At 43.4% G+C, this 24,713-nt stretch overlaps 1 protein-coding gene across 19 annotated transcripts in view; it reads left to right on the top strand.

Annotated features, from left to right (window-relative positions):
* The first annotated feature begins 686 nt into the window (after positions 1-686).
* Positions 687-24,713, top strand: part of hth (Meis homeobox homothorax) — a 576,382-nt gene continuing 552,355 nt past the window's right edge. For 5 of the 19 annotated variants that reach the window (XM_071677160.1, XM_071677169.1, XM_071677175.1 and 2 more), the window contains exons 1-3: positions 697-1,513; positions 1,738-1,997; positions 12,924-13,065. In XM_071677160.1, coding sequence (XP_071533261.1) covers positions 1,496-1,513; positions 1,738-1,997; positions 12,924-13,065 — 420 coding nt within the window. In that variant the 5' untranslated portion in view covers positions 697-1,495. Of the gene's footprint in view, positions 1,514-1,737; positions 1,998-12,923; positions 13,066-24,713 lie in introns of all 19 variants that reach the window. The other 14 variants (XM_071677164.1, XM_071677173.1, XM_071677174.1 and 11 more) reach the window with 11 other exon arrangements.

The raw sequence follows: 24,713 nt of genomic DNA on the forward strand, positions 1-24,713 counted from the left end.
TTGTACTTTTGTTCGCGTTATTCAACATCCATTTTGCTAGTTGTCCTTCAAATCCCATTCATCGGATGACCATTGTCTGATTGAGTAGTGTAGTGCCAACAAACCCCTTAATCAAAAGCCTTACATCCATGCACTATTCAACACTTTTTATAAACTAACTTTCGCCTCATCAGTTGCAATACTCTATATACTTTGAAGAGTTACTTGAGCAACCAATACGAAGCTACGATCTTCAGGGATACATGGGAGATATATATTCACCTCGGAGACTCAAACAAAAAAATCACATGTTGCAGTTACAAAGCCATCGTCTCTTGTTCAGTGGGAGGTGCAGACGTGGCTGGTGGTTAGATGTTGTTACTGTTTTTGTGGGTGAGGGGCCAGGGATCCCTCTGATGCACGAGCCCACTCCCAGGAACCGCCTCCTTTTAGTCGTCTCTTGAAGGGATAGCAAAAGGTCGGTGTTTTAGGGAACTGTGGGCGGGGTTTGAGGTTGTTGTTCTGTGTGTGTGTGTGTGTGTGTAGTTGGGGTTTAGTCTGCTGTTGTGGAAAGTGTTGGTGGTGTGTTGTTGTGGTGGAGGTAGGCGGGGTTAGTGTTTGTTATTGTTGTGGGTGGTGACTGAGGTAGTTGATAAAGTGTGTGTGTATGTGTGTGTGTGTGTGTGTTCAGCGGCTTTGGTTCTTCCTCGGCGTAGGTGTGGCGCTAGGTTAGTAGCTCTCGGTGTCGTGGGCGTGTTTGAGTAGTGCAGCTGGGCGGGGTTATAGGTTAGAGTTTAAGGTAAGTGCCAGTGGTTGAGGTGACACGTCAGTGGTGGTGGAGTTTGTGCGGCGATGGTCATCTCACACCCGGCCGCAGGAGTGTCCCCACTGGCCACTGTGCTCGGGGATGCTCGCCCACCACCTAAGAGCTGAGCAGGGCGTTGCAAGACCGCCTGGCATTGCGTGGGGTCTGCGTTTCCTGGCCTTCTTCACACGCGGGAGTGTATGCCGGCACAGACGTTGCTGATTGTTAATAATGCACTGCTTATCTAACGAAAATATCCATAATAATTCGGTCACAAAAAGTATCAAATCTATATTTGGGTTCGTCAAGAGCAACTCACATGTGAACCCGGAATGCAGGAGGAGGTGCTTATTGGCTTGGGGCGGGCCTTGGGCGGAGCGTGATTGGCCGAAGGGCGGGGCGAGGGCGTGACGCACTGCGTAGCCCCGCCCCTCAAAGGAGTGCGCAGGGCCCCGGGGCGGTGCTCGTGACAGCTCATTCATTTGTGGCGGCGGGCGGCGTGATTGACAGCAGTTGGGGTCCAGTGACAGGCGGACACGCACGCCGCTCCGCTCTCAGTCGCCTCATGTCGATTGACGTGTTGACGCGCGGTGCAGGTACGGCGCGGTACTAGAGGGTGCAGTGCGGTGCGCGGGTGGGCGTGTAGTGACTCTTGCGGCGCGACATTGTAGTGGTGTACGGAGTGAAGCAAGCACAGTACTCTAGGGTGACATGGCTCAGCCTGCCAGGGTAAGTTGTGCCCCGCCGCCCCACTGTTCTCATGTTGACCACTAGTCGGTCTGTGGGCGGCAGTGGGCGGCGGCAGCCAGTGTGTGCGGCAGTGTCCTCTCGGTCAGCCAGGCGGCCTCTCCGCCCGTTACCAGCCAGTGTTGTATAGTGAATACAAAAGTGCAGAGGAAAAAGAGAGATGCGTGTGTGTGTGGAGTGTTGTAGTTAACGTGGTTCTCCCACAGTACGACGACGGGCTGGGGCACTACGGTGGCGGCGGCGCAGGGATGGATGCCGTGACCAACATGTACGGTGACCCGCACCGCAGCGCGGCGGCGGCAGCGGCATTACAACCGTCTCTCATGAGCCACATGAACCATGTGGGCGGTGCCGCCCACAACGCGGCCATGTACGCCCACACACAAGCCTCTAACCATGTAGCGGCGAACCACGTGATGGGATCTGTGCCCGACGTTCATAAACGCGACAAAGACCTTATATATGGGTAAGTAACCTCCTCCCAGTTTCTGTTAGTATGCTGTCTCTCACTTTCTCCTGCTGTCTTTCTCTCCCTCCCTCCCTCTCCGCACATACCTTCGCTCTCCTGCTGTCTACAAGACCTTCTGTAGACAGCAGAAGAGCTGGAGGCAGGTGTGTGTTGCGTGGTGAAGTGGGTGGGCGTACGGGTGACGGAGAGCAGGTAACCCGGAGCGGCGGCCCACCAGCGCCGCTACACCGCTATCCGCCGCCTCACCACCTTCTCTCCCTTTCATCGCCCACGCCCGCACGCCCAGCTCCCTCCCACACGCCTACCTGCGTCTTCTCGCCTGAGCAGTAAAGTCTGGACACGATTAGGATTTCGCATATAAAAAAAAAATTTCGAATGGATTGAATACATCTAAAAGGAAGCTATTGTTTATTGCGTACATAGAGGTGTTTTATCTACCTGTACACAAAAGGTCATGCCTTGAATGGACTTGGATCAATGTATTACACCATTTTTCGTTCTTAGAAAAATCGAAGATTATGTAGTTATTTGATTGTAGTTTTCTGCTTATCATCTGAATTAAATATTATGCAACCACTTAATGTGGTTTGAATATCTAAATGTTGTATATTTCTCCTATTAAGTCTTATACAGTTGTGGGCACTGCCTTTGCGTAATGTCATACTCACGTTAAGTAATGTGCCCTTCCCAAGCTTATTTATTGTATTAGCTCCCCAAGGGTTCGAACAAGATACCTAAAGTTAAACACTTAAATCTAAGGTTATTCCCTTAACTTGAGAACACGTCATTCGTGCATAGGATTATAAAATATGTAAAATAAACAAGATATTGATTCCACTGCATCATTCGTTGATTTCAGTACTATGAATAATATCTAATCTTAACAACTGTAATTCTTATACAGCTTTTTTAACGGATGTATATCAAGCCGAACTCATAACAAATGTTTACAAATAGTTATGTAGGCAGTGATACAAGTCGTAGAGAACAATAACTTTTGTATGTTCGGAAAATAATGTTCTGAAGAAATATATGAAAAATTTTGAGCTAGTCGTCATAGATTTAATCCTGGACATTGTGTAATGATAATGGAGTTAAGTACGTTCTTGGGAATAGTTGTTAGTGATGTTGTGAAGTTATTAAGAAGGGCAGTGACCTAGGTGATGTTCATGGTTAATGACGGGGATATGAGTGTGTTGATGTTGGCTCATTGAGGTGACTCGTGATGTTAATCTAGGGTGCGTAGTGAGGGATGATGATGGTGTAGTGGGTGGTGACAGTGGCGGTATTCGTCTAAGGAAGAGTGACAGTGTTGACACTGGTTTGAGGAGGTAATGATGATGGTGAGGGTGATGTGAGAAGGTAAATGATAATGAGGTGACGTCACTGAAGATGATAGTGAGAGTACTGAAGATATTGATGCAGAAGATATTGTCATTGATGATGCTGATGTTAGCGTATAGTGACAGTGTGGTTCCATAACGTTAAATGGACTCTCTATTATACGATGAAAATTTCTCTCCCGTCTTCATGCCAACAAGAGAGTCCACTGCCAGAATAGTCGAAGTCGGATTAAATGGCTTTTGTTTACCTGTAATAATTCTTCCGACACTTTCAGTGATTAAAAGAGAAAATGGGAACTAGAATCACAATAAATGAGGAGGAGAGAACATGAATATGGCCAGCAAAGAGGATGTTTTAAATTCTGGTATTCGAGAAATTTAAATATGCATTGCATAGAAATTATGAATAAAACTGTTCTTGAGAAGTGTACAGGAAAACTGCGTAGAGTTCAGGTTTGCTCATGAAGCTAAGGAAAAAATTAGAGAGAAAAATAGACAATCCTCGTTTTTAGTATACATCAATACACATCACAGATAATACCCGTGTTCTAACAGTGTATATCTGTATACTTAATCTTCTTCGCTAGTTCATACATCGAGGTAATTCATAGCACGGAAATAAAACATGATTATTCCGCTCTTCGAACCTCCTGCGTCTTCCTCTAATAGTACGCATTCATAACACATCTTTTCAAGTTAAATACCAAAAACATGACAGATCGCTCTCGCGTCATGGGTAAAATCTCAGATAAGAAGCTGAAGACGCCCGCTGGTAGCCCGGAGCCGCGCCGTCATTCAACGCTCTTTAGTCTCATTTCTTCGCCGTTTACTTTCTTGGTTTAACTTAAGATTGCTCCAGGTACGAGCGAAAGCCGCTGGGTAGTTGTGCTGAAGAATAGTTTGAAATAATGAACACAGGTTGTGCGTGGCGAGCCTTTGGTTTCACCGGTCAAATATCGTCATATTTGACTCCTTGTGACGCTAACCTGAGTACCATATAATACGTCTTTTTTATATATACACTTATTATGTATATGTGTCTAGCACATTCGCCAGCATTTCAATACGGAAAAATTGGAGTGTCTTTTCGTAATATAGAAGCTGAGAGAGGGAGGAGGTAGGTATGCGCGGAGTAGGTAGTGGTGGTGGTAGTGTAGGTTAGCGGGCGTCGTTATCAATATTATACTAGCGGTGCGTCGCTGTTATCTTCTTTATAGGCGGCTATCAGGCCAAGGAATCGTGTTTACAGCTTTAAATCCAGACTGAAGACCTATACTGAGGTCTCTCATAATGGAGATATTTTGGAGGAGGAATAAAGAAGTCCCTTTCTTCTTTTACATGTTGTTCGTTAGGTTGGTGTGTGACGTTTGCGATAAGATAGCAGGAGTTGAGTGCGCCGACTGTAATTCTTGAGATTCGAGTGTGATTTGATGATTGCGTCCGTGATTGTGGAGTAGGATGGCTGTGGTCGACGCCGCGCGGTGAGTTGGCCTCCCTGGATTACAGTTCCGTCGCTCGAAAGAAATAATTGAAATTCTTGTCTTAATAATAATAGCGTTAAGAATAATTTCGTGAATTCTGGGGATTAAAATATTTGTCAACTTATATATATTATTTTTTCCTCACGTCGTTGACCGAGACATCAAAATGCTCGAAATGTTGTGAATGTTAGTGTTATGATGGAGGAAGAAAATATGACTGCGGTTACTAGAAAAATTCTATAAAAATCTTATCTCTGTAAATAGTATATAATTTTTGGCAGTTTTATCTATACTTCTTTTAGTATATAACACACCGTAAGTTGCATGTAGGTGGCTGGAATAAATCATAAGAGGAAAATTACTAGTAGTGTGATGGAGAGGCTTGCTGTAGGGATATTTATATAGATGGAGTTGGGGTGATCACTGCAGCCAGCCAGCATGAGGGCTGCGCTCCGCTGCACACCGCACCAACGTCGCAAACAGCTCAGTCAGCCTGTGCAGAGCATCTTAGTGTATGATTGCAGATAGAGTTGTATATCACCTGTATTTGTCTTGTTCTGGAAACATAAGTCTATGATGGTACTTGGGTTTCAGTTTGTTCTATGTGTCGAGTGATCAGTCAGGAGGAGGTGTATGGCAGGTGTCAATGACGTGGTTCAGTTAGAGTGTGTGTTCGCGGCTCGTGACACACGGCTTGGACTTATGCCCTCACCTTCCACGAATGCTTCGTCTACGGCCTTGATGTAAGATGCACTCTGGAAATCGTGCTATCAGGTGTGGCCCGCTAGAGTAAGGTCCATAAATATATTATTGTGTGGGGAGTCAGGTTAAGGTGACAGTGAGTTCCTAAAGGCAGCTAAAGTCAGGGGCGAAGTGGAATATTCACCGGTGGATGTGTGCTGGGGTAGTGTTGGAGTCGTCCCTTCCACCACTGTGTCCCTGATGCTCCTGGGGAAAATTTGTGTGGGCATAAATATTTGTTTTTGTACATCGGTCATATATATTCTCTGGACATGGAACCATCTTGTTGTAGTTAACAGGTCGCCAAACTCTTGTTCTGTATTGTGCTAATTATTCCTGGGGTGAAGGGACCGGCTTCTTACCAGGCATTGTTGTACCCGTCCTGGTGGGTTATTCTCCTTTATTTATAGCCCATGATAAATGGATTCTTCAAGTGCAATTCCCGGCGTGTTAAATCCATAGATTCCGGAAGGCTCTGGATTATCGCTCGACGCACCAGGGCTCTGCATAAATATTCCAGGTTTAGTGTTTGTCGAGCTACCGACCGGGATGAGTCTGTAGGCTTCAGGGGACAGGAACAGGGGGCGCTCAGATTGGGGACTTTACTGCTTAGGGAAAAGCACCTCGCTCGGATATATCTCCTTGGGAACTCCTACCGGGACTTTTCTGCTTAGGGAAAGGCTTCTTGCTGGGATGTCTTTTCTTTTTTAGGGACTCTTCTGCTTAGGAGACGAGACTCCCTGTTGGGATATCCTTCCGTGGGGACCTCCATCCTGCTGGGCGTCCCTGTTACGTACATAATGGGATTCCTGCTCCTACTTTGGACTTACGTTCTAAGGATCTCCTGCTGGGGTTGTACTCCCGCGACGCACTTCTATTCAGGAAGGATTTGTCTGTGTTAGGGCTCTGTTTTCATGTGGAAGTTATTCCTTCTTATTCTCTCATGGAAGAGGAGCGTTTTTAACGTTGACAATTTCTTTTTTCTTCATCTTTTTTCCTTGCTGTTGCTAGATTTCCTACAGCGTCATGTACACGTATCAGAAATCTTTCTCTGTTACTGATTTTATGTAGCGATTACAGTGGAAATAATGGTCTGTGATATTGAGTTAAATAACGTATTGCCTCACTGATATTGTGGGATTACTGTGTTATATTTTATGGTGTAGGATTCTACTGTGGTATTAAGGTATTGTAGGATTATAGTATAGTGTTTCGATGTCATAGAATTATTGTGATATTTTGGTATTATAGGATTATAGTAAGTATTTTGGATTGTAGAATTGTACTCTGGGATTATGGTATTTTAGGGTTACAGTATGATACATTATTATAGGATTGTCGGATTAACATATGGTATTTGAACATTGTAAGATTTTAGTATGGTCCTATCGTAGTTTAAGACTAACAACGTTTTGGTATCGTAGGATTATGATATCGTATTTTGGTATTGTAGTTTTGTTGTGTGGTATTTTCGTACTGTAAAATTATAGTATATTTTGGCACTTTAGGATTGATGTATAGTATTGTTATTGTATGGTATTTTGACATTGTGGGGTTATAGTAAGAATATGAAATGGTAGCTAGGATTATTTTACGGTATTTGGTATTGTAATATGGTATTGTAGGATTATATTAATATGGTATTTGGCATTGTATGATTGTTGTAAGGTATTTTACTATTGTAGAATTATAGTATGCGATCAGTATTATAGGAGTGTAATATATCATTATGGTATTGTTATTTTATGGTATCAGAATTATAGGACGGGATTGTGTAGCAGTTATTTGTTTTTCTTTATTTTTTATGAGATTTACTACCAATACGTTCCTGTTATTGGATTTAGAAATGTCTTGACGGTCTGGGCTTCGTGATAGGAATATAGCGTAAGGAATACAGTGTAGGTCGCCATTGAATTACTGTACAGTTTGATTAACGTAGTGGGAATGTACCGCAGTAAGGTAATGGTTTATTAATACAGATATTTGTTTTGTAGCAGTGTAGGGATAAAGTGATTTGTTTTGCAGTAATATTATGGAGTGTCGTTGTTATAATTGTACGTTGTTATGGTATTTTTTTTTTTTCTCTTGGTTTTCAGTGAGAGATTGTAATGTGGGTTGGTTACAGCTTCAAAATCTTAGTATAATTTGGTTAGCTTTGTCGGGTTATGATTGTGGTTGTTTAGCACTGTAGAAATACAGACAGAATGATTTGGTTGTTGAGCAGTTATTGTCACGTTGATGTTGCATGGTTTATGGTGGAGTTTAGTTCAGTTTGTGAGGTTATGGTGAGGTATGTTTAGCGGTGTTAGGTTGGGTTATATGTATAGTTAATTGATATACAGGTATATGTGTACGATCTTGTTATCGGATTTCACCTTCGTATTGTTGTTAGCAATGATGAAATATTGGTAATTTTGGTAGTTTTCTCGTAAGTGAAGAAGTGATGAGGTGAATTTTCCCGAATTTTTGTCCTTTTCTTCTGTCATGCTTTACCATCCCACACCACTCTTTTACTGTTTCACAATATCTTCACCCTACCAGCTCCAGCTCCTGTAACATATGGAAGGACTACGTGTGTTAACCTCACTTTCTGAATTATCCCTTAAGCTCCCTGGGGATATTTGTAATTTCAACGCTCACTGTATTTGTTAATTTCAATTTCATCTGTTCCCCTCGGCTGGATGCTATCCTCTCTCTCTCTCTCTCTCTCTCTCTCTCTCTCTCTCTCTCTCTCTCTCTCTCTCTCTCTCTCTCTCTTAATTCTCGTGTCATTTATATTCACCCATTTTACAGACTACAAGTTCCGTCCTCTCTCCGCCAGATGTCATAAAGATCATCCCTGCTGTGTGGTGCTCTTATTTCTCATATCTATTATCTTTATCTCCCACCTCCAGTTTTTATGATTTGCCTGACTAATTTTTACCATTTCATGTACTCTCTTTGTAATGGCTATATTTGCTTTATGTTTCCTGAGAGTATTTCCACCTAATTATTATCGTCTTAATATGCTTTTATTAGCATTTTTATTAACCACTAGACTCAATTATTCCTATAATCTTCAGAAGTGTTATTTATGTTAATCATTACGTTGTATTAGCCCCATTTACATTCCTCCCTCTGCTTCCGGCTGTCTCACAAGTCATCAGGTTTTGTCTCCCCCTAAAGTCGTCATTTATTCGCATCTCTGTCATAATATCTCCGCTTGTTCTCTCTCTCTCTTTCCCCCTCGCTATTCTTCCTTCCGCTTCTCCTCCCTTACCCTTTACCTTCTCCTTACCCCTACTTCACCGCTTGGTCTCAGCCCGGCCTCTCCTCCTGGCAAGCGGAGGCATAAGTCACCGCTGGTCAGAGTTTCCCGAATATGGACTGGAGGTAATTTGGGGAAGAGACTGAGTGCGGAGAACACGCCAGGTTCGGCGGCCCACGGTGGGAAGGGATAACACGATAATATAGGGAGGGAGGGATGGCTGCAATAACAAACAGGCGAAGTGCGCATACTAGGAGAGAAGGGAGGCTGGTCTAGTTGGCTAGGAGGAGGAACGATGGATTCCACAACCATACCAACTGCTGGAGGTTTTTGACTACTTTCAGAAACAACTTCAAAGTATTAAAGGCAAATGCTCGGATGCTTTAGGTAGAACGCATGGGAGCGAGGATGACTCTGTATCAGGGATGGAGGTGCGTACAGCAATGTACAAGTGAAGAGGCAATGTTGTTATGCTTGTATTATGGCTCTAAGGTGTAACTAGTGTGGCCGAGGAGTGTGTATTGTGGATGTGTTTTTGGTATGTGGTGCAGGTCTGTGTAACATGAGGTGACTAATGTTTTACATGTAATGGTTCGTGGAGTGCTATTTGACATGCGAGAGGGGAAAACTGGGTAGTGACGTGAGGCAAAGGTTGGATATTCAGCCCTCATTTATGGCTCTACTTGAAGCGCAATGAGACGATATAAAAACAGTGCTAATGAGGGAAAAACATGAGCGTTTGGGAGGGCACGGACCGGCCATTCCTCGTGTTTTTGTCGGCTGTTGCTACTACTCCATGTCCTGCTGTCCATATCCGCTACTGCATTGCTCTGTTGTGCAACTTTAACCTTACACACAACCTCTTCCCCTCACACACTGTCATCTCCCCCCCTCGCCGACAGCACCATCTTCATCCTCCCTCACCACCAACAGGCTACGTAGCTACCTTCACTCTCCCTTACCGAAAGTGCCATTTTCCCTCCCTCGCCAACAGTGCCATCTTTACCCTCCCTTACTACAGCAACAGTGACACCTTCACTGTGCTCTGCTACGTTACCAGTGCCAACTTCACCCTCCCTTTCCGACAATCTCACCTTCACTCCCTCTCACGAACAGTTTCTCCCTCACCTTCCTTTAACACCAATCTCCTTTATCAAGAGAAGCTCTCTCTCTCTCTCTCTCTCTCTCTCTCTCTCTCTCTCTCTCTCTCTCTCTCTCCTCATAAGTTTAATCTTCCTTTATCCCTAAAATGCCGACACCTGTCTCTAACAGTGCCTAGTGTCCCCCATCTCACCACCACTACCAACACCTCCATCTTCACTACACTGCTCCTCCGTATATCACCGGTGTCTCTACCTCCACACTATCCCGTGGTAAACCCCTGTGAGGGAGCAATGTGCAGGGTAACTCACCTGTTTTAACAACCAGCAATAACCTCAACACAGGGTCATTAACTGAGCCCGTCGTCCAGGGTGTTAACTCCGTGTTCCCTGGTGTTGACGGTCTCTTAACTGACCCTCCGTTGACTGTCAACTGGGCCAGTAGATGGGAGCGGCCGTCCACTTCACCGTCAGTCGCAACTTGGGGAGACAGTTAGGGTAAGAAGATGGAGAGAGAGTCCAGGATGATGATGTGGTGGGCAGGTAGAGGGTACAGTGACATGCTGGAGACGGACGGGGCGGGTGGATGGGTTGTGAGGGGGAGCAGGTTGCCTTGTGACAAGGAGACGGTTAAGGGAAGGATGGTACACGAAGATGTTAGGAAGGCGGGTAAGGTACGTTAAACCGAACAAAACATTATAAAAGATTCAAGTGAAATGACAGGTTTAGAGAATTATTACAATTTAGGAGCATTTTTGTGGAATTTTACTCAACCACTACACTCGGAGGTTTTACATTACCCCGTGCTGACAGTTGATAAGGAATAGGGATTGGCTAAATCACGCACAGGGAATATTTACAATCATAATAAATGTGGTGGACATAAATACTTTGACGTCATCGGTCGCAGTTGCCAGGACGTATTTGTTATTCTCCCTTCTAGTTGATTTACGTTCGTGTTTATTACTCATCTCACACCCCCGCCTTCCCTCTTATATACCTGTCCTTCCGCAGGGCCTATCCTAGAGGAGGTTATCAAGCCCCAGATAGGGATGTAGACCCCCGTCAAGCATTATTTCGGGAGGCCTGAGTCTGTCTGTCTCTCTCTCCTGTCCCACCCGTCTCCTGCCTGTCACCAACATGTTTTTCTAGAGTCTCTCTTTGACGGCTTGTGAATGTCGACTGAAACGTCTCATATTTTTTTCTCCCTTGACAGTTTTGTATTTAATTAAGCGAGACATAAAAACCATGACCTTAGAAATCACGTGAGACGCAGGATTTTCATAGTCAGCGCCGACTTGCTCTGTCTTATAGGTTATCGTTAAGAAATAGTTTTTGCTCAGGATTGATCGTTTGGTAAGAAAAACTGCCGTGTGCCTACTTCAGTAGGTGTTGCTCTCGTCCACTCATCTTTTGACAATTATGAGTGACAGATGTTTCTGTGATGTGTTTTTCTAAGTGTTATTCCAAATGTTCTTTCGTATTAATACTGATGCTGATCATATTCATTTTACCGCTTTATAAAACTATTCATCATCATCATTTTCCCTCGCATTAAAACTGATATTCATCATACTCATTTCCACCGCGCATTGATCACTTACCCCGGCATTCGACTCTTCCTCATTATTCCATATTCTTTCCTGTGTCTCCCATCTCCTCGCTCTCTACGTTACCCTCCTCCGGTGCAGCTGGTGAGTGCTGGTGACACGATCTGGCTCCAGGCTGCAGGTGTTATTAAAAGAGGAACCACTAGAAGCCAACGTAATTATTTCATCGCTGGGGAGACTCGTACTGCCTTTCTTCGATTTGCTATTGACTCTCATAAGAGGAAGATCTGGGAAGTAGGAAGACCACGATGGTGCATCGTGGGTGATATCATTCTTCAGCAAGATCTGTTCAATTTCGTACGGTAAAGAGTATAAACTCACGTACCTCAGGGGAAGATACAGTAGCTAGGTTAATCCATATACACCCGAAAAGCCGTGTTTTTTTTTTTATTATCTTTTTTCTTTCTTGTGAATACAACAAGTACCTCAGGGTGCTGGTGAGGCAGCAGAAACGGGAAGAAGTAGCAGAGATTGATACTGAGGAGGCCATAGAAGGGCGTGAAGCCTGTGAAGCCCTTGACTGTCGATTAAGAGATTGGATTACCCCGCAGGAGTGATACGGGCGGGGGTGTTGGGGGGAGGATCGCCTGCAGGGAGAAATCTCTGCTTTTTAATGGTGATGTTGGGGAGTGAATGACGGGGCTCTCCGCGCAAGGCTATTTTGGGATTTACGCTATTTTGTCCATTACAACCCCTCTTACCTTTGCTTGCTTTTTACAGACAGAAAGCGGGGGGGGGGGGGGGTAAACTAGGTTCATTATATCCAAGATTTATGATGTTGCGCTAATGCGATTCTCTTTATCGCCCGGCGTAAGATGTTCTGTACATTTTATGGGAGGCGTGTTTACTTCAGGGGCAACATCCTCAACTGGGAACTGAACACCCAGATACGAGAGCATATCTTTGCCTTGTCGTGTGTCTGGATGTATAGTTAGGTTCAAACTGCGTCTCTCTCTCTCTCTCTCTCTCTCTCTCTCTCTCTCTCTCTCTATATATATATATATATATATATATATATATATATATATATATATATATATGATAACTTTACTCTTAAGGCCTGAGATGAAAAAATGCAAAGTTTATCTCTAAGGATTTAAGGTAGCAATATTCCAGTAGGATGGTAAACTGAAAAATTATTCAAAGATCATTTCTTTACACTGATCCTTGTATTACTCCTCCATATATGATATTTTTATGTCATTTGTTTACCTATTTGCTGTGGTGGTCTGTCCCCCTCTGTATAGTGATGCTGTTTCCCTCTCCCAACCACATGCTTATGCTGTGCCCTTTCCTGTGTACCACTGCTGTGTACTGACGCTGTGTCTTCCCTCGCCCCCGTATGCTGTGCCCTCTCCCTTACATCACTGTTGTGTACTGACTCACTGTCACCTCTTGCAGGCACCCGTTGTTCCCGCTGCTGGCGTTGATCTTCGAGAAGTGCGAGTTGGCCACGTGCACCCCGCGGGAACCTGGTGTAGCGGGCGGCGACGTCTGTTCCTCCGAGTCCTTCAACGAGGACATCGCAGTCTTCTCCAAGCAGGTGCGGCCACGCCCTCCACGCCCACGCCCCAGGTCACCCTCGACGCCCGCGCCTTTTCCCGACCATTGGATCCTTTGTAGAAGTGGGCGGTGGCGCTCTCGAGGGTCATGGGCGGCGTGGGCGTTCTAAAGGCCCCCCCCCCCTCTTCCCCTCCACTTTTCCCATGGGTGTGGTTGATCACAACAGCGACAGAGATGTAGATCATGTCGTCTTGCAATTGCTGTCTTAAAAGAGTGGCTGGTTATATCGCGTGTGGAATTAACGAAGGCTACATAGTTGTTTCTTCCTCCACTCCAGCGGCCTTTTTTTTCCCTACAGTTCTGGATAAAGAAATATTGAGTGAATTTCAAAATGTGAACATTACCTCTTGATATACAGAATGATAAAGTGTTCATTGTGATGATTACGAATGAAAAAAAATATGATAGATAATGTAAAAAAAAAAACCAACCCATTTGTGATCAATGTGCCAAACATCAAGAAGCCAGAATAGATACCACAGGATGGAACACTCCTGAAGTAGAGCCAAGGACTGAAGGAACTCCGCCACAACCCCCACATACTCGACCACAGAACAACGGACGAAGACAACGACATCAACAAGAACGACCAATCCACCAGACGGATGATGCCGGATAAGTACCCCGATAACCGGATTAGTTTTCCTCTTAAAGCGGCCGGCTCTTATGTTGTATGTATGTGTGTGTGTGTTTGTGTGTGTAGGGGGTAGAGTGGTTGGTGGGTGGGTGGCGCTGGAGAGTGTCTCTCTGGTGACAAGAGTCGTGGCGAGGCGTAACAAATTAGGTACATTAGGTCTTGACGCGCTGCAACTTCACGAATATTGGCGGACGAAACGCTGGTGGACTGATCGCCGACGGTAACAGTTTTATTATTTACTTTTTCCCCGTATGAAAAAAAAAAAGATTAGTAACTGCATCCTCCTTGGCGACGGAGAATGTCAATTATTGTTTTTTTTTTTTCTTCGTGGGTTTTCCTCCTGCCGTAAATCAGTTCGAACGTCGAGAATTTCGCTTCGTTAGTTCCTCATCGTCGAGCTTTGAGCCAGGATACAAAATACAGTGAATGTAGTATCCCCACTGACGATCGTGTTCGTGATATGCGTGTATCGCTATGGTGAGTCGTGGTCGATTCAGTCCCACGTCTGTGTGATGTACCAGTGTTTTCCGTAATTCTCCTCCCAGGTTGTTGTTAAAGATTCGCCAGGCCTCCCTAGCCAGTCACGGGTATTGGTCATTCCACGGCCTCACCCACCCCTCCCCCACTACCTCTGGTAGTAGCTGAATGTTCTATGGTATTATGGCGGTGATGTATGTCTTATCTTACACGTGACGTGGATTTAGCAACTAAGGTCAGATAGTTGACCCCTCCATCCACGCGAGATGATCCCTGATCACTGTGACTCCTGTGTGTGTGTGTGTGTGTGTGTGTGTGTGTGTGTGTGTGTGTGACTGACTGTGTGCTTCTCTACTTGTGTCGTATGCGTAAATAGCCGTTGTGCGTATGCGTCTACTTTTGATTTACTGTTAAGCGTGTATTTGTGAACGGATAAGACACATATACAAGGAAATGCAGCCTCTAGATAATAGTTGAAGCATTTTTTGTTTGTGCCTGTTTGGCTGACGACTGTGTGATCTAGGTATCTCGTGTTCTCGTTTTAGTATTTATAACAGGAGACACCCCAGAGCAAGAGAGTGACCCCACTTTGAGACGGAGGAGGGCGGTACGTCTCCCAGCGTGGGATGGGGTGCTCCCACCTCGAGGAAGAGAAGGAGCTGTGGGAAGCAATAGTAGTTGTTGGTGTTGTGACCGGCGGGCGGTTGTGGTGATGTCGTATGGTGGAGGAGGAGAGTAGGTAGCGTGGATGCCGGGCTACGGTGTGTGTGGGGCATGTCGGAGCAGCCCCCCGCCGTCCTGACAACCGATACACCACCACTCAGATTAATCCAATTTAAAGGCCGAATAATTTCGTTCTCCATCGCTCATGCACATTTGCCTGCTGACGCCTCCCGCCCGCTAAATTATGGAGGTAAACCAAAGACAGTGGAGGGTATGGGAGTTAATGAGTTAAGCGGGTCGTGTCGGGTCAAGTGATGGGTCAGGTCAGTGTGGGTGGGGTCTCGGGTCAAGCCAAGTCGCCTCAGGCGAGGGTGAGGTCAGCGACTCAGTAACGTGAGAATAATATATTTCGGGAACTCTCTCTCTCTCTCTCTCTCTCTCTCTCTCTCTGCCTTTGATGTAGTGCAGGAAAGATGTTGTTATAGTAGATGTTCAGGATGTTCGGAGGACGATGCCAACTTGTGTATTTCTCGTGACAATTCTTGCTCGAAATTCCATCATGTTGAATGATGACTAGATAGGAGTCGAAAGACAAATTATTTCGAATCTCAAGACTCCCGGCGGTATACAGAGAGATAAGGCTCCGCGGAATAGTCGGAGAAGTTTTTTTTTTTCTATCAACATTGTCTACTATTTTGATAGCGCGATGCGTGAGTGGGGTCATATAAGCGTTTATTTAAGACTTGGGCGGCAGATAGTGCTGCGTATCTTGTCTCTCTTGTCTACACCGACACTCGTATTTCTCCCCTTGTTTCTGTGTTTCTATGAAATTTATATTTTTTGGTGATATGAAATATTTAGCTAATATATATATATATATATATATATATATATATATATATATATATATATATATATATATATATATATATATATAATGTAAAGAGCGTGGTTGAGAGAGTAGAAGAGGGTTTGTTAAAATGGTTTGGACACATAGAGAGAATGAGTGAACAAAGGTTGACAAGATTATTTTTTCAGAAGTTGAGGGAACAAGGAGGACGGGGAGACCAAAATGGACGGGAGGATGGAATAAAAAAGATGTGAAGCGATTGTGGACTGAATATGCAGAACGGTGAAAGGCGCGCGCGGGATAGAGTGAAATGGAACGATGTGGTATACAGGGGTCGACGTGCTGTGAGTGGACTAAACCAGGGCATGTGAAGAGTCCGGGATAAACTATGATAAAATCTGTAGGGCCTGGTTTTGGGTACGGATCTGTATATAGAATGGATGTGTGAGTGGGTGCGGCCTTTCTTCGTCAGTTTCTGGCGCTACCTCGCTGATCTGGGAAAAGGCGATCAGGTGAGAAAGTGTTCAGTGCCCTTCGTACCTTCAGGAGTGTTTTAATGACGTAGCGGTGCCGATGATGGCGCCACACATGCAAGCTTGTAGGATATGTACCTACAATATGTATAGTTTGACGAAGAGCTGTGTACGATCCTGTACTGTAGTGTCGGTGAGATGAATTTCCTTGTAGGTTCAATGGCGACGTGGAGAGAGAGAGAGAGAGAGAGAGAGAGAGAGAGAGAGAGAGAGAGAGAGAGAGAGAGAGTGGGAAACCCTACTGTGGGGTCGTCATCTGAAGCACTGGACACAGCAGACCTGGGCGGAGCGTCACCTCACATTTCGCCCGCTGGCTGGCTTCCTCCACACACACACACACACACACACGCTCCGTCCGGGTCGACCTACAGAACTCTGGACTGGGTCGCTTGCAGCACACGTGATCTGGGGTTCATGTGGTGTGTCTGTAATAAATTAATTACGGCCATGATGTAGGGGGGACGAGGGGGACGCGCTGTTATTCCGTAGGGGAAGATGGATAGTTATGGGTTGTCTATCTTAAAATATGGAATGACGATTGTAATGTACTCTTTTAAAACTTCCTAATCTATACAGAATTTCAGGTCTGAATTTTCTAAGACGTTAAGGAATTAATGTTTTAGATTGATGCTGCTTAGCCAAGCCGAAACGGGTTTTCTCATTTGGTGATATGAAATGGAATTAACCACACATTGTTTCAAGATCACTTGATAACAATGCTTTGTGAATTGTTTACCATCATTGGTTACACTAATGATTCCTCAACCGTTAGAGATTGTCTTATTTAAGAACCCAAACATTAGACACCTAGTTCATGTCTTTCTCTATTCCGTGTGAATAATACGAAGTCTGTTTGTCACATGTATATTATGATTTTTATCCTTGCCATATTTAATAACGTGTTTTAAAAAGAAAAGCGTCAACGTCAATTTCCCTGTCCCTGTAGACAAGCTTTCCTCACTGTCCGTAAACTCGGCTGTGTATTTCTTGGTGATGTTCATCAGAAACGTATCACTGCTGCTGGGTAAAAAGCGTTTGCGGTTCGTAGTATTATCAATGTATAGCAAAGACTGTGCTTACTGATAATGATACTATTAGCGGCCACTCAAATTCCTGCAATTACTAGAAACATTATGACAAAAATATACGTGTTCCCTGGGTAAATTATGTAAATGATGATTGATAGTAATTACTTAAAGATAAGTGTTACAGAAATGCCCAAAACTCACTTACGTGTGAGGAATATATGATATACGGGTATTATAAAATGACGTGGATTCTGCTTATTAGTGTAATTATTACCTGGAATTAACTGATGTTATAGTACTCGTTGCAGTAAAATGCGGACTGTTTCACTTGTTTATAATTAAAAGAAACATAAAAGCGAAAATCCGGTCCCGTCACAGAATTAATACCGGCCATCGGTACCCCCCAGGGGTCGGGAGCCAAACATCTCGTACCGTGCTCGAGGCAACACGCGTTACCACCAGGGGTGTGTACCACTTTCTGTAGGGGTCGTATGTAATGGCTACTGCACCACCCCCTCACATAACCTCTTCCTCTCTCCCCTCCGTACCCAAACATTATTCCCCTTCCTTCAGTCTCTTAAGAACTTGTATGCTCTTTATGAGCGAGTAGTGACAAATTTTGTCCAGTTTCACACACTTATGTAAAATTAATTCCGGGTTGTCTTTGATGTTGAGGATTTGGCGTAGGAATCAGTGTAGTGAGGGAGGGGGTGGCGGTGGTGTTGGACGGTGGCGGGCGGCGGAGTGGTCGGTGGAGTGGTAGCGGTGTGAGGATCCTCCAACACTGGCTGGCCAAGGATGGCTGTGTGAATTTTGTCTCTCGTAGGAGTTCTAGCAGTGTATTATTATTTTTTTTTAACGTCGGATTGCATATTGTCTGTGTCTATCAACAGTCCAGACATAATCCATCTTATTAGAATTCATATGTTATCTAGATGGAGTTATATTCCTCGAGAAGAATACTCCTACTTTTATGGAATTTTAAGTGTAACTCAGTAAGACGTGGCAACGATATCTTGCCCCCTACTCCATCGCCCTCCCTCCCTCCCTCAATCCCTCCCTCCCTCCATCCCTACCCCTCCCTCTGCACCCCAACAGCCACCCAGTCAGCCCCTCCCTCAACCAGAATAATAACAGATGAAGGCTGACCGTGAAATCCTGGTTGCGCTCTCCCAAGGTCCCCGTACGTGGTTCTTGGACGACACTACCAACAACACCCTCGATGCTTTCAGTGTGCGGAGAACTACCCGAAGAAGAGAACGTCGTCCTCGATTTCGGGGACCCTGCTAGGTGTGTGCGGCGCCAATAGCAGGTCGTTAATTCGGTTCCATTCCGGTAACAATGACTGCGTCACCCGTACAACCGTGTGATCCTTCCACTGTGGTACGCATACCGATTTCTCATCTTGGGACCTTGCGATATCGACGGAGATGCGTTACACAGGAACGTAAGCTTCGATCCCGCTTGAGGTCGTTGAAAAGTTACTTCCCACTCTGACGCCTGAATAAATGGTTGTTTATTATTGGGATTATCTGGGCTAAGATGGCATTGCCCTTGCTCCATGTGGGTTCTCTGGCCTTGCCCCTGTTAGCCGTGGGTTCCTTGCCGACGCCTTTACTGGCCACCCATTCTGCGGTCATACCCTTGCTAGTTGCGGGTTCTCTGGCCGTGTTCTTGCTAGTTGCGGGTTCTCTGACCATGTTCTTGTTAGCCATGAGTTCTGCAGTCATGCCCTTTGCTAGCTATATGTTCTCAGACCTCGCCCCATGCTACTCTAGCCTTGTTCTTGGTAGACGTAGACTTCGCAGCAATGTCCTTACTAGCCAAGGGTTTCCTAGGTAGGCCTTTGCTAGCCACGGGCGCTGTGCCATGCCTTTGCTAGCTAGTGGTTCTCTGGCCATGCAGTTGCTAGCTAATGGTTCTTCCCCAGTGTGCTTAGCACTGTCTACAGTCTCTCCACCAGGTGACGCTCTCGGTAACGTGCTTCAGAACTAACCTCCACTCGTCGTAAAAACAGTTTAGTGCTGTCTGTGAATTATTGTACGTCTTATGGGAAAGGAAATGTTTTAAATGATATTTTCTAAATATAATGTGAACGCACCGTATATAATACGGATTTTGGTGAATGGGGTTTATTTATCAAGTGAAAGAAGAGGAGTTCCGGCGCTTTAATACGAAACCTACAACGGAACGGCGGTGTTGCTGCCGACGAAGATATTATTGTGTTAGCGAGGCTGAAGGGTTGTCACGGCCTGTGGATGGCTGACGTCACGCCTGTGATGGATAAGGGGTTAACGACACACAAGCTTACGAACACGGACGCTGTTAATGTACGGATTCTTCATCATGCTATCGAACGGTTCTTTTACTTTTTATTTGATCAAGTAATACTTGCCAAGTGTGTTGTGGCTCATCATGGAGAATAACAGTTCATTTAGGATTTATTACCCTCTCTCTCTCTCTCTCTCTCTCTCTCTCTCTCTCTCTCTCTCTCTCTCTCTCTCTCTCTCCTCTCTCTTTCTCTCTTTCTCTTGGTCACTTGCTGTATCAAGCACTGGGATTTTTACAACGCAACACAAGATGTGGTTTGCATTACAAACACTGCAATAATAAATGACTATAAAGATTTGATATATATATATATATATATATATATATATATATATATATATATATATATATATATATATATATATATTCCTCTGAGTCTACAGGGAAGTGAAACGCGATAAGTTCCCAAGTGCACTTTCGTGTAATAATCACATCATCATAATTAATTAAGTGTATTTTGGCATTACGATTATTACTTCTTCATTTCGTCCAGAATTGTAAATATATTCTGATATTAGAAGTTTAGAAATTAATAGAAACAGAGCGAGAGTTGGGACCCGGTTGTAAATCTTCTGCCACATATTTACCACTGAAGCCGTTGAGAATTCTGTAACAGTAGTGAGTATACTTGGAGGAAACTTAAGAAAAATACTAAGTCATTTCGTTAGAAAAATGATCTTACTAATCTTTCAATATTTCTTTTATAAAGATTTAGACGATTTCTATAATCCGAATTTGTGTTTGCTAATATGAAGCGACATTTCAGCAATAGTGTTAACTGCTCAGCAAGTGCTGTGTGTTTTTACGTTAGCTGAATGGCACCGGCATATATATATATATATATATATATATATATATATATATATATATATATATATAATATGTATATATATCCTAGCCTTCGATAGGTACCCATTTTATCGACCAACGCCTCAGGGTGGATGAACAGCTGGGTTAACTGTGGACCGACTGCCGCAACCAGGATTCGAACCTATGCGCTTGACCCTGGGCGGCCCGTGAATGCTTTACAGTCAGGAACACAAACCGCTGCACCACGGAGGTCCAATAAATATCTGTTTTATGGAAGTTTTAGGGTACATGTGAGCGCAGGCGGTGGCACAATTGTCTCTGCATCCAACTTAGAATATGTATTGTTGGCACGTGTGTATATGTATTGTACAATGCATGAATGATCACTTTTATTAAATCTTTTATATATGTATGCATATATAGTACTTTGATATATAATCTCAGAACCCTTTTCATGGGGTTTCTTCACATTTGAGGTTTCACTCCGGTCAGCAGCAGGGGAATGATCGACCCCTTTAAGGGATGGAGTTACACTGGGAGATTGTACTCGTTTTCATCCACTGAGGATGAATCAACCTCGCTTAAGTCGTCTCATTCGCGATGTAGTTACACGAAGGCGGAGTCCGGTAACACCGAACTGCTCGTGCTCGAGGTTAAACGGCGAGTAATAAGTCACCTTAGGCGAAGGCGCATCACCGGGAGGACAGTGTTTTCGAAGAACTTTTCAGTCCTAAGGAATCGATATCATTCCCTTGTTACAGTTTGTCACGCAGCTCTGACAATGCAAGATCAAGGATAAGAGATCTTGGGCTATATGATTTAATGTATACACTCATATATATATATATATATATATATAAACTGTAATTAAGCTCTTGATGTATAGATGTATATATATCTATATTCATTTGGGATGGAAGCTGATGCAGTGCCACTTGAGTGTCACTTTATCATGTCATGTAACGGGTCTGTTCTCTTCATGTGCTGGTCACTATTGGTCTGGTCAAGTACATACGGTCTCTGTCAATGATCACTGTTGATGACAGCGATCTCTGTGGCTTTGAATTTTATCATTCCATCCCTTTTCTTTCTCTCTCTCTCTCTCTCTCTCTCTCTCTCCATCAGTTTGCACCTTTATATTTCTCCTGTCTTAGTACTTTGTACATGATTTCTTCCCTCTTATCACCATTTTTTATCACATTTCCCACCACACAGAACCTTCTCTGGGGGTACGAAATCTTCGAAGTTTTATGCCTGGCGAAATATTCACCTTGCATACTGTAAGGTGAGGGTGTCAGGAGTGAAGAATGAATGGAGTTGGGTGGGTAGCATTACTCTGTTGCTCTCGCCATACTTTGATGCTCTGATAACTTCACAATGATCGGCTATTGGTCCCGAAATATTTTATTGACTGGTCGTTCTCTTGATTACTGTTATATGCCAGTGATGGACGGGAGGCTGGGACACGTCAGGTGGTGGTGGTGCCCGAGCAGCTATGATCATGGTGGTGGTAGTGCTGGTGTTTGTGGTCATGGAGCGGTCGTGGTCGTACTGATGAGCCACTGTAGGTCGTGGTCATGCTATTAGTTCCTAAGGATGCTGCTGCTGCTAGTAGTAGTGGTAGTATTAGTGGTAGTGGTAGTGGTAGTAATAGTGGTAGTAGTAGTGGTAGTAGTAGTGGTAGTAGTAGTAGTAGTGGTGATGATGGTTGTCGTGGTCGTACTGATGGTCGTTTTGGTACTGTTCTTGTTAGTTACAGAAATAGAAGTATCAGGTGGAAGTAGTAATGGTAGTAAGTTATCATAGTATAGTATGGTAGTATAATGGTAGTAAGTTATCATAGTATAGTATGGTAGTATAATGGTAGTAGTTATAATGGTAGCATCGATCTAGTAGTGCAGTACTGAAGGTTTTCGTTAGTAGTGGTAATCTGACTTGTTATTTAATCACTGATGCAATGTTGACAATGATTCGTTATCATAATTAAAGGATATTAAGGATAACATTATCATTATTATATTATTATTATTATTATTATTATTATTATTATTATTATTATCGTTAGTATTATCGAAACTTTGTGATAAATATATTAATAATATTGATGATAGTGATTATGATAACAATAATCATCATAATGATAATGATTATGACTAATAATGATTTTAGTTATGATTATTATGACGTTCAACACTTATTAATTAGTTTGAATACCTATTTCCTCATAAATTTAGGAAAGTGAGAGTCAGTATCTACTGTAATATCGATTTTAATTTGTCCTGTATTATATTGGATTCACTCGCCATCCTCAGTAATATCGTACACTCCGGGTACTTCATGAAGCGTATTAGTAAGTCTGATATCTTCGTCACAAACCTGAACTAGTGTTAAAATCTAACAAAATCTTAACATCGTGGAAAATTTAAATTAGTACGTGCATTTTATTGACCAATATATGTCAGTGATTACAAAATGATCAGGGCCGTATCTGTTCTCTAGTTTGATTAAAATGTTAAATGTTCTGTTTTTCGGCTAATGTGAATGCAGTGAATGGATTTATAGAACGCGATTTTCTGAAAGCAGGCGACTGACTGTACCAGTATTTTGATTACTTTGATCTAAATAATTTGAATATATAATTTTCCTCATCTTTAGGGGGTATTATCATAAGTAATTGGTACAATGTTGGTTGTAAACCTGTGGATTAATCTTACAGATTTCCTTAACCGGTTATGAAGTTGTAGTAGTAATAGTAGTAACGTAGTTATTATAGTAGTAATAGCAACAGTAACAGCGATACATACAGACACAATATACGCGGAAGTAGTGGTAGTTTCAGTGGTAGGAATATTCCTAATACAATTCAGTGTTAAGCTTTCTGTGGTTGGAATGGTAATTCTTACTGCAATGGTGTCTTTACATCTTCCAAGTCGTTGGTAATTGTCGTAGTAGTCAAGATGGTGTATGCAATCATGGTGTTCGTGATCGTAGTGACAGTAGATGTAGTTAGCCCTGGTTTGATTTTCCCTAGGAATCAATAAACAGTTTGAAGAAATGGTAGAAGTTGTAGTAAGCGTAGCAGTGAAATATACTGTGAGCGGCGTTGGCCCTGGTGCTTGTTAAGCTGGTTGTGCACTATTTATAAGATTGCGTTTAATGACCATCCATCTAAACCTCCCTCTCTCTATTTGCATGATATATAGTACATATGTAGATATGATGAATTCGTTTAAATTTTTTGAATCATAAAACATCAGCTCTTGAGACAGTCCTTAAAAGTCTCGTTTTTATTCTGTTGAAGACAAATTAAAAAAAGTACATTTCTTTATCAGTTAAGAAATTATTATAATCTGCGTTTTTAAAGACTGTAAATGAGTAATATCTCATTTTTCGTACTGTGGATTGGAATAATACGAATTTCAAATTCAAAACTATGGAGGCAGGAACGGTAATGAGGATTTTTCAAAATGCTCATATTTTCAGGACTGATATATTTTTGTATGTTAGAACCACCTTTTAAGACGCACGAAACTTCTGATTTTGTAAACATGCAAAGAACATTTACATCAACGTTGACTTAGAAATGGAAACTGTTGCCAGTCATTTAAGTCACTCAGCCTGTACCCTCGGGACAACCCAGATGTACACTTGGTAGAAATGTACGTGTTACACTTTCTCACCTGCGTCCCGAACACCACCCACCTCATCATCATCCCAAACTCTGATAGATTCAACACATCCCAAGATCCCTCATATCCTAAGATACAATTTCTGTATTGAACACAATGAACACCTACTCCTTATATGTCTTGCAGTCACGTGACAAAGACAAATACAGGAACAATATTGCACTTCTTAGCTTGTGATATCGCTCGTTGGACGTGGCTAGCTTTCTGTGCGCTGCATGGGTTTCCCAGAAAGGGGAAGCTTTGGGCTGGAGGATAAATTTACGATGCACTTGCAAGGTTCAAGAAAGAAAGAGGAAATGATGTCAATGTCCAGGACACGAAAATGGTCAACTCATCTTGTAGGTAGAAGTGATATAAGGCTGTTACGTGGGACAATATGTGCTGGTACGTTGGACAATATGTGCTGGTACGTGGGATAATATGGGCTGGTACGAGGGACAATATGTGCTGGTACGTGGGCCAATATGAGCTGGTACGTGGGATAATATGGGCTGGTACGAGGGACAATATGTGCTGGTACGTGGGATAATATGAGCTGCTACGTAGGATGATATGAGCTAGTACGTGGGATAATATGGGCTGGTACGTGGAAAAAGATCAAGAATATTCA

Source organism: Panulirus ornatus, chromosome 24 (assembly GCF_036320965.1).
Source record: "Panulirus ornatus isolate Po-2019 chromosome 24, ASM3632096v1, whole genome shotgun sequence".
NCBI lineage: Eukaryota > Metazoa > Arthropoda > Malacostraca > Decapoda > Palinuridae > Panulirus > Panulirus ornatus.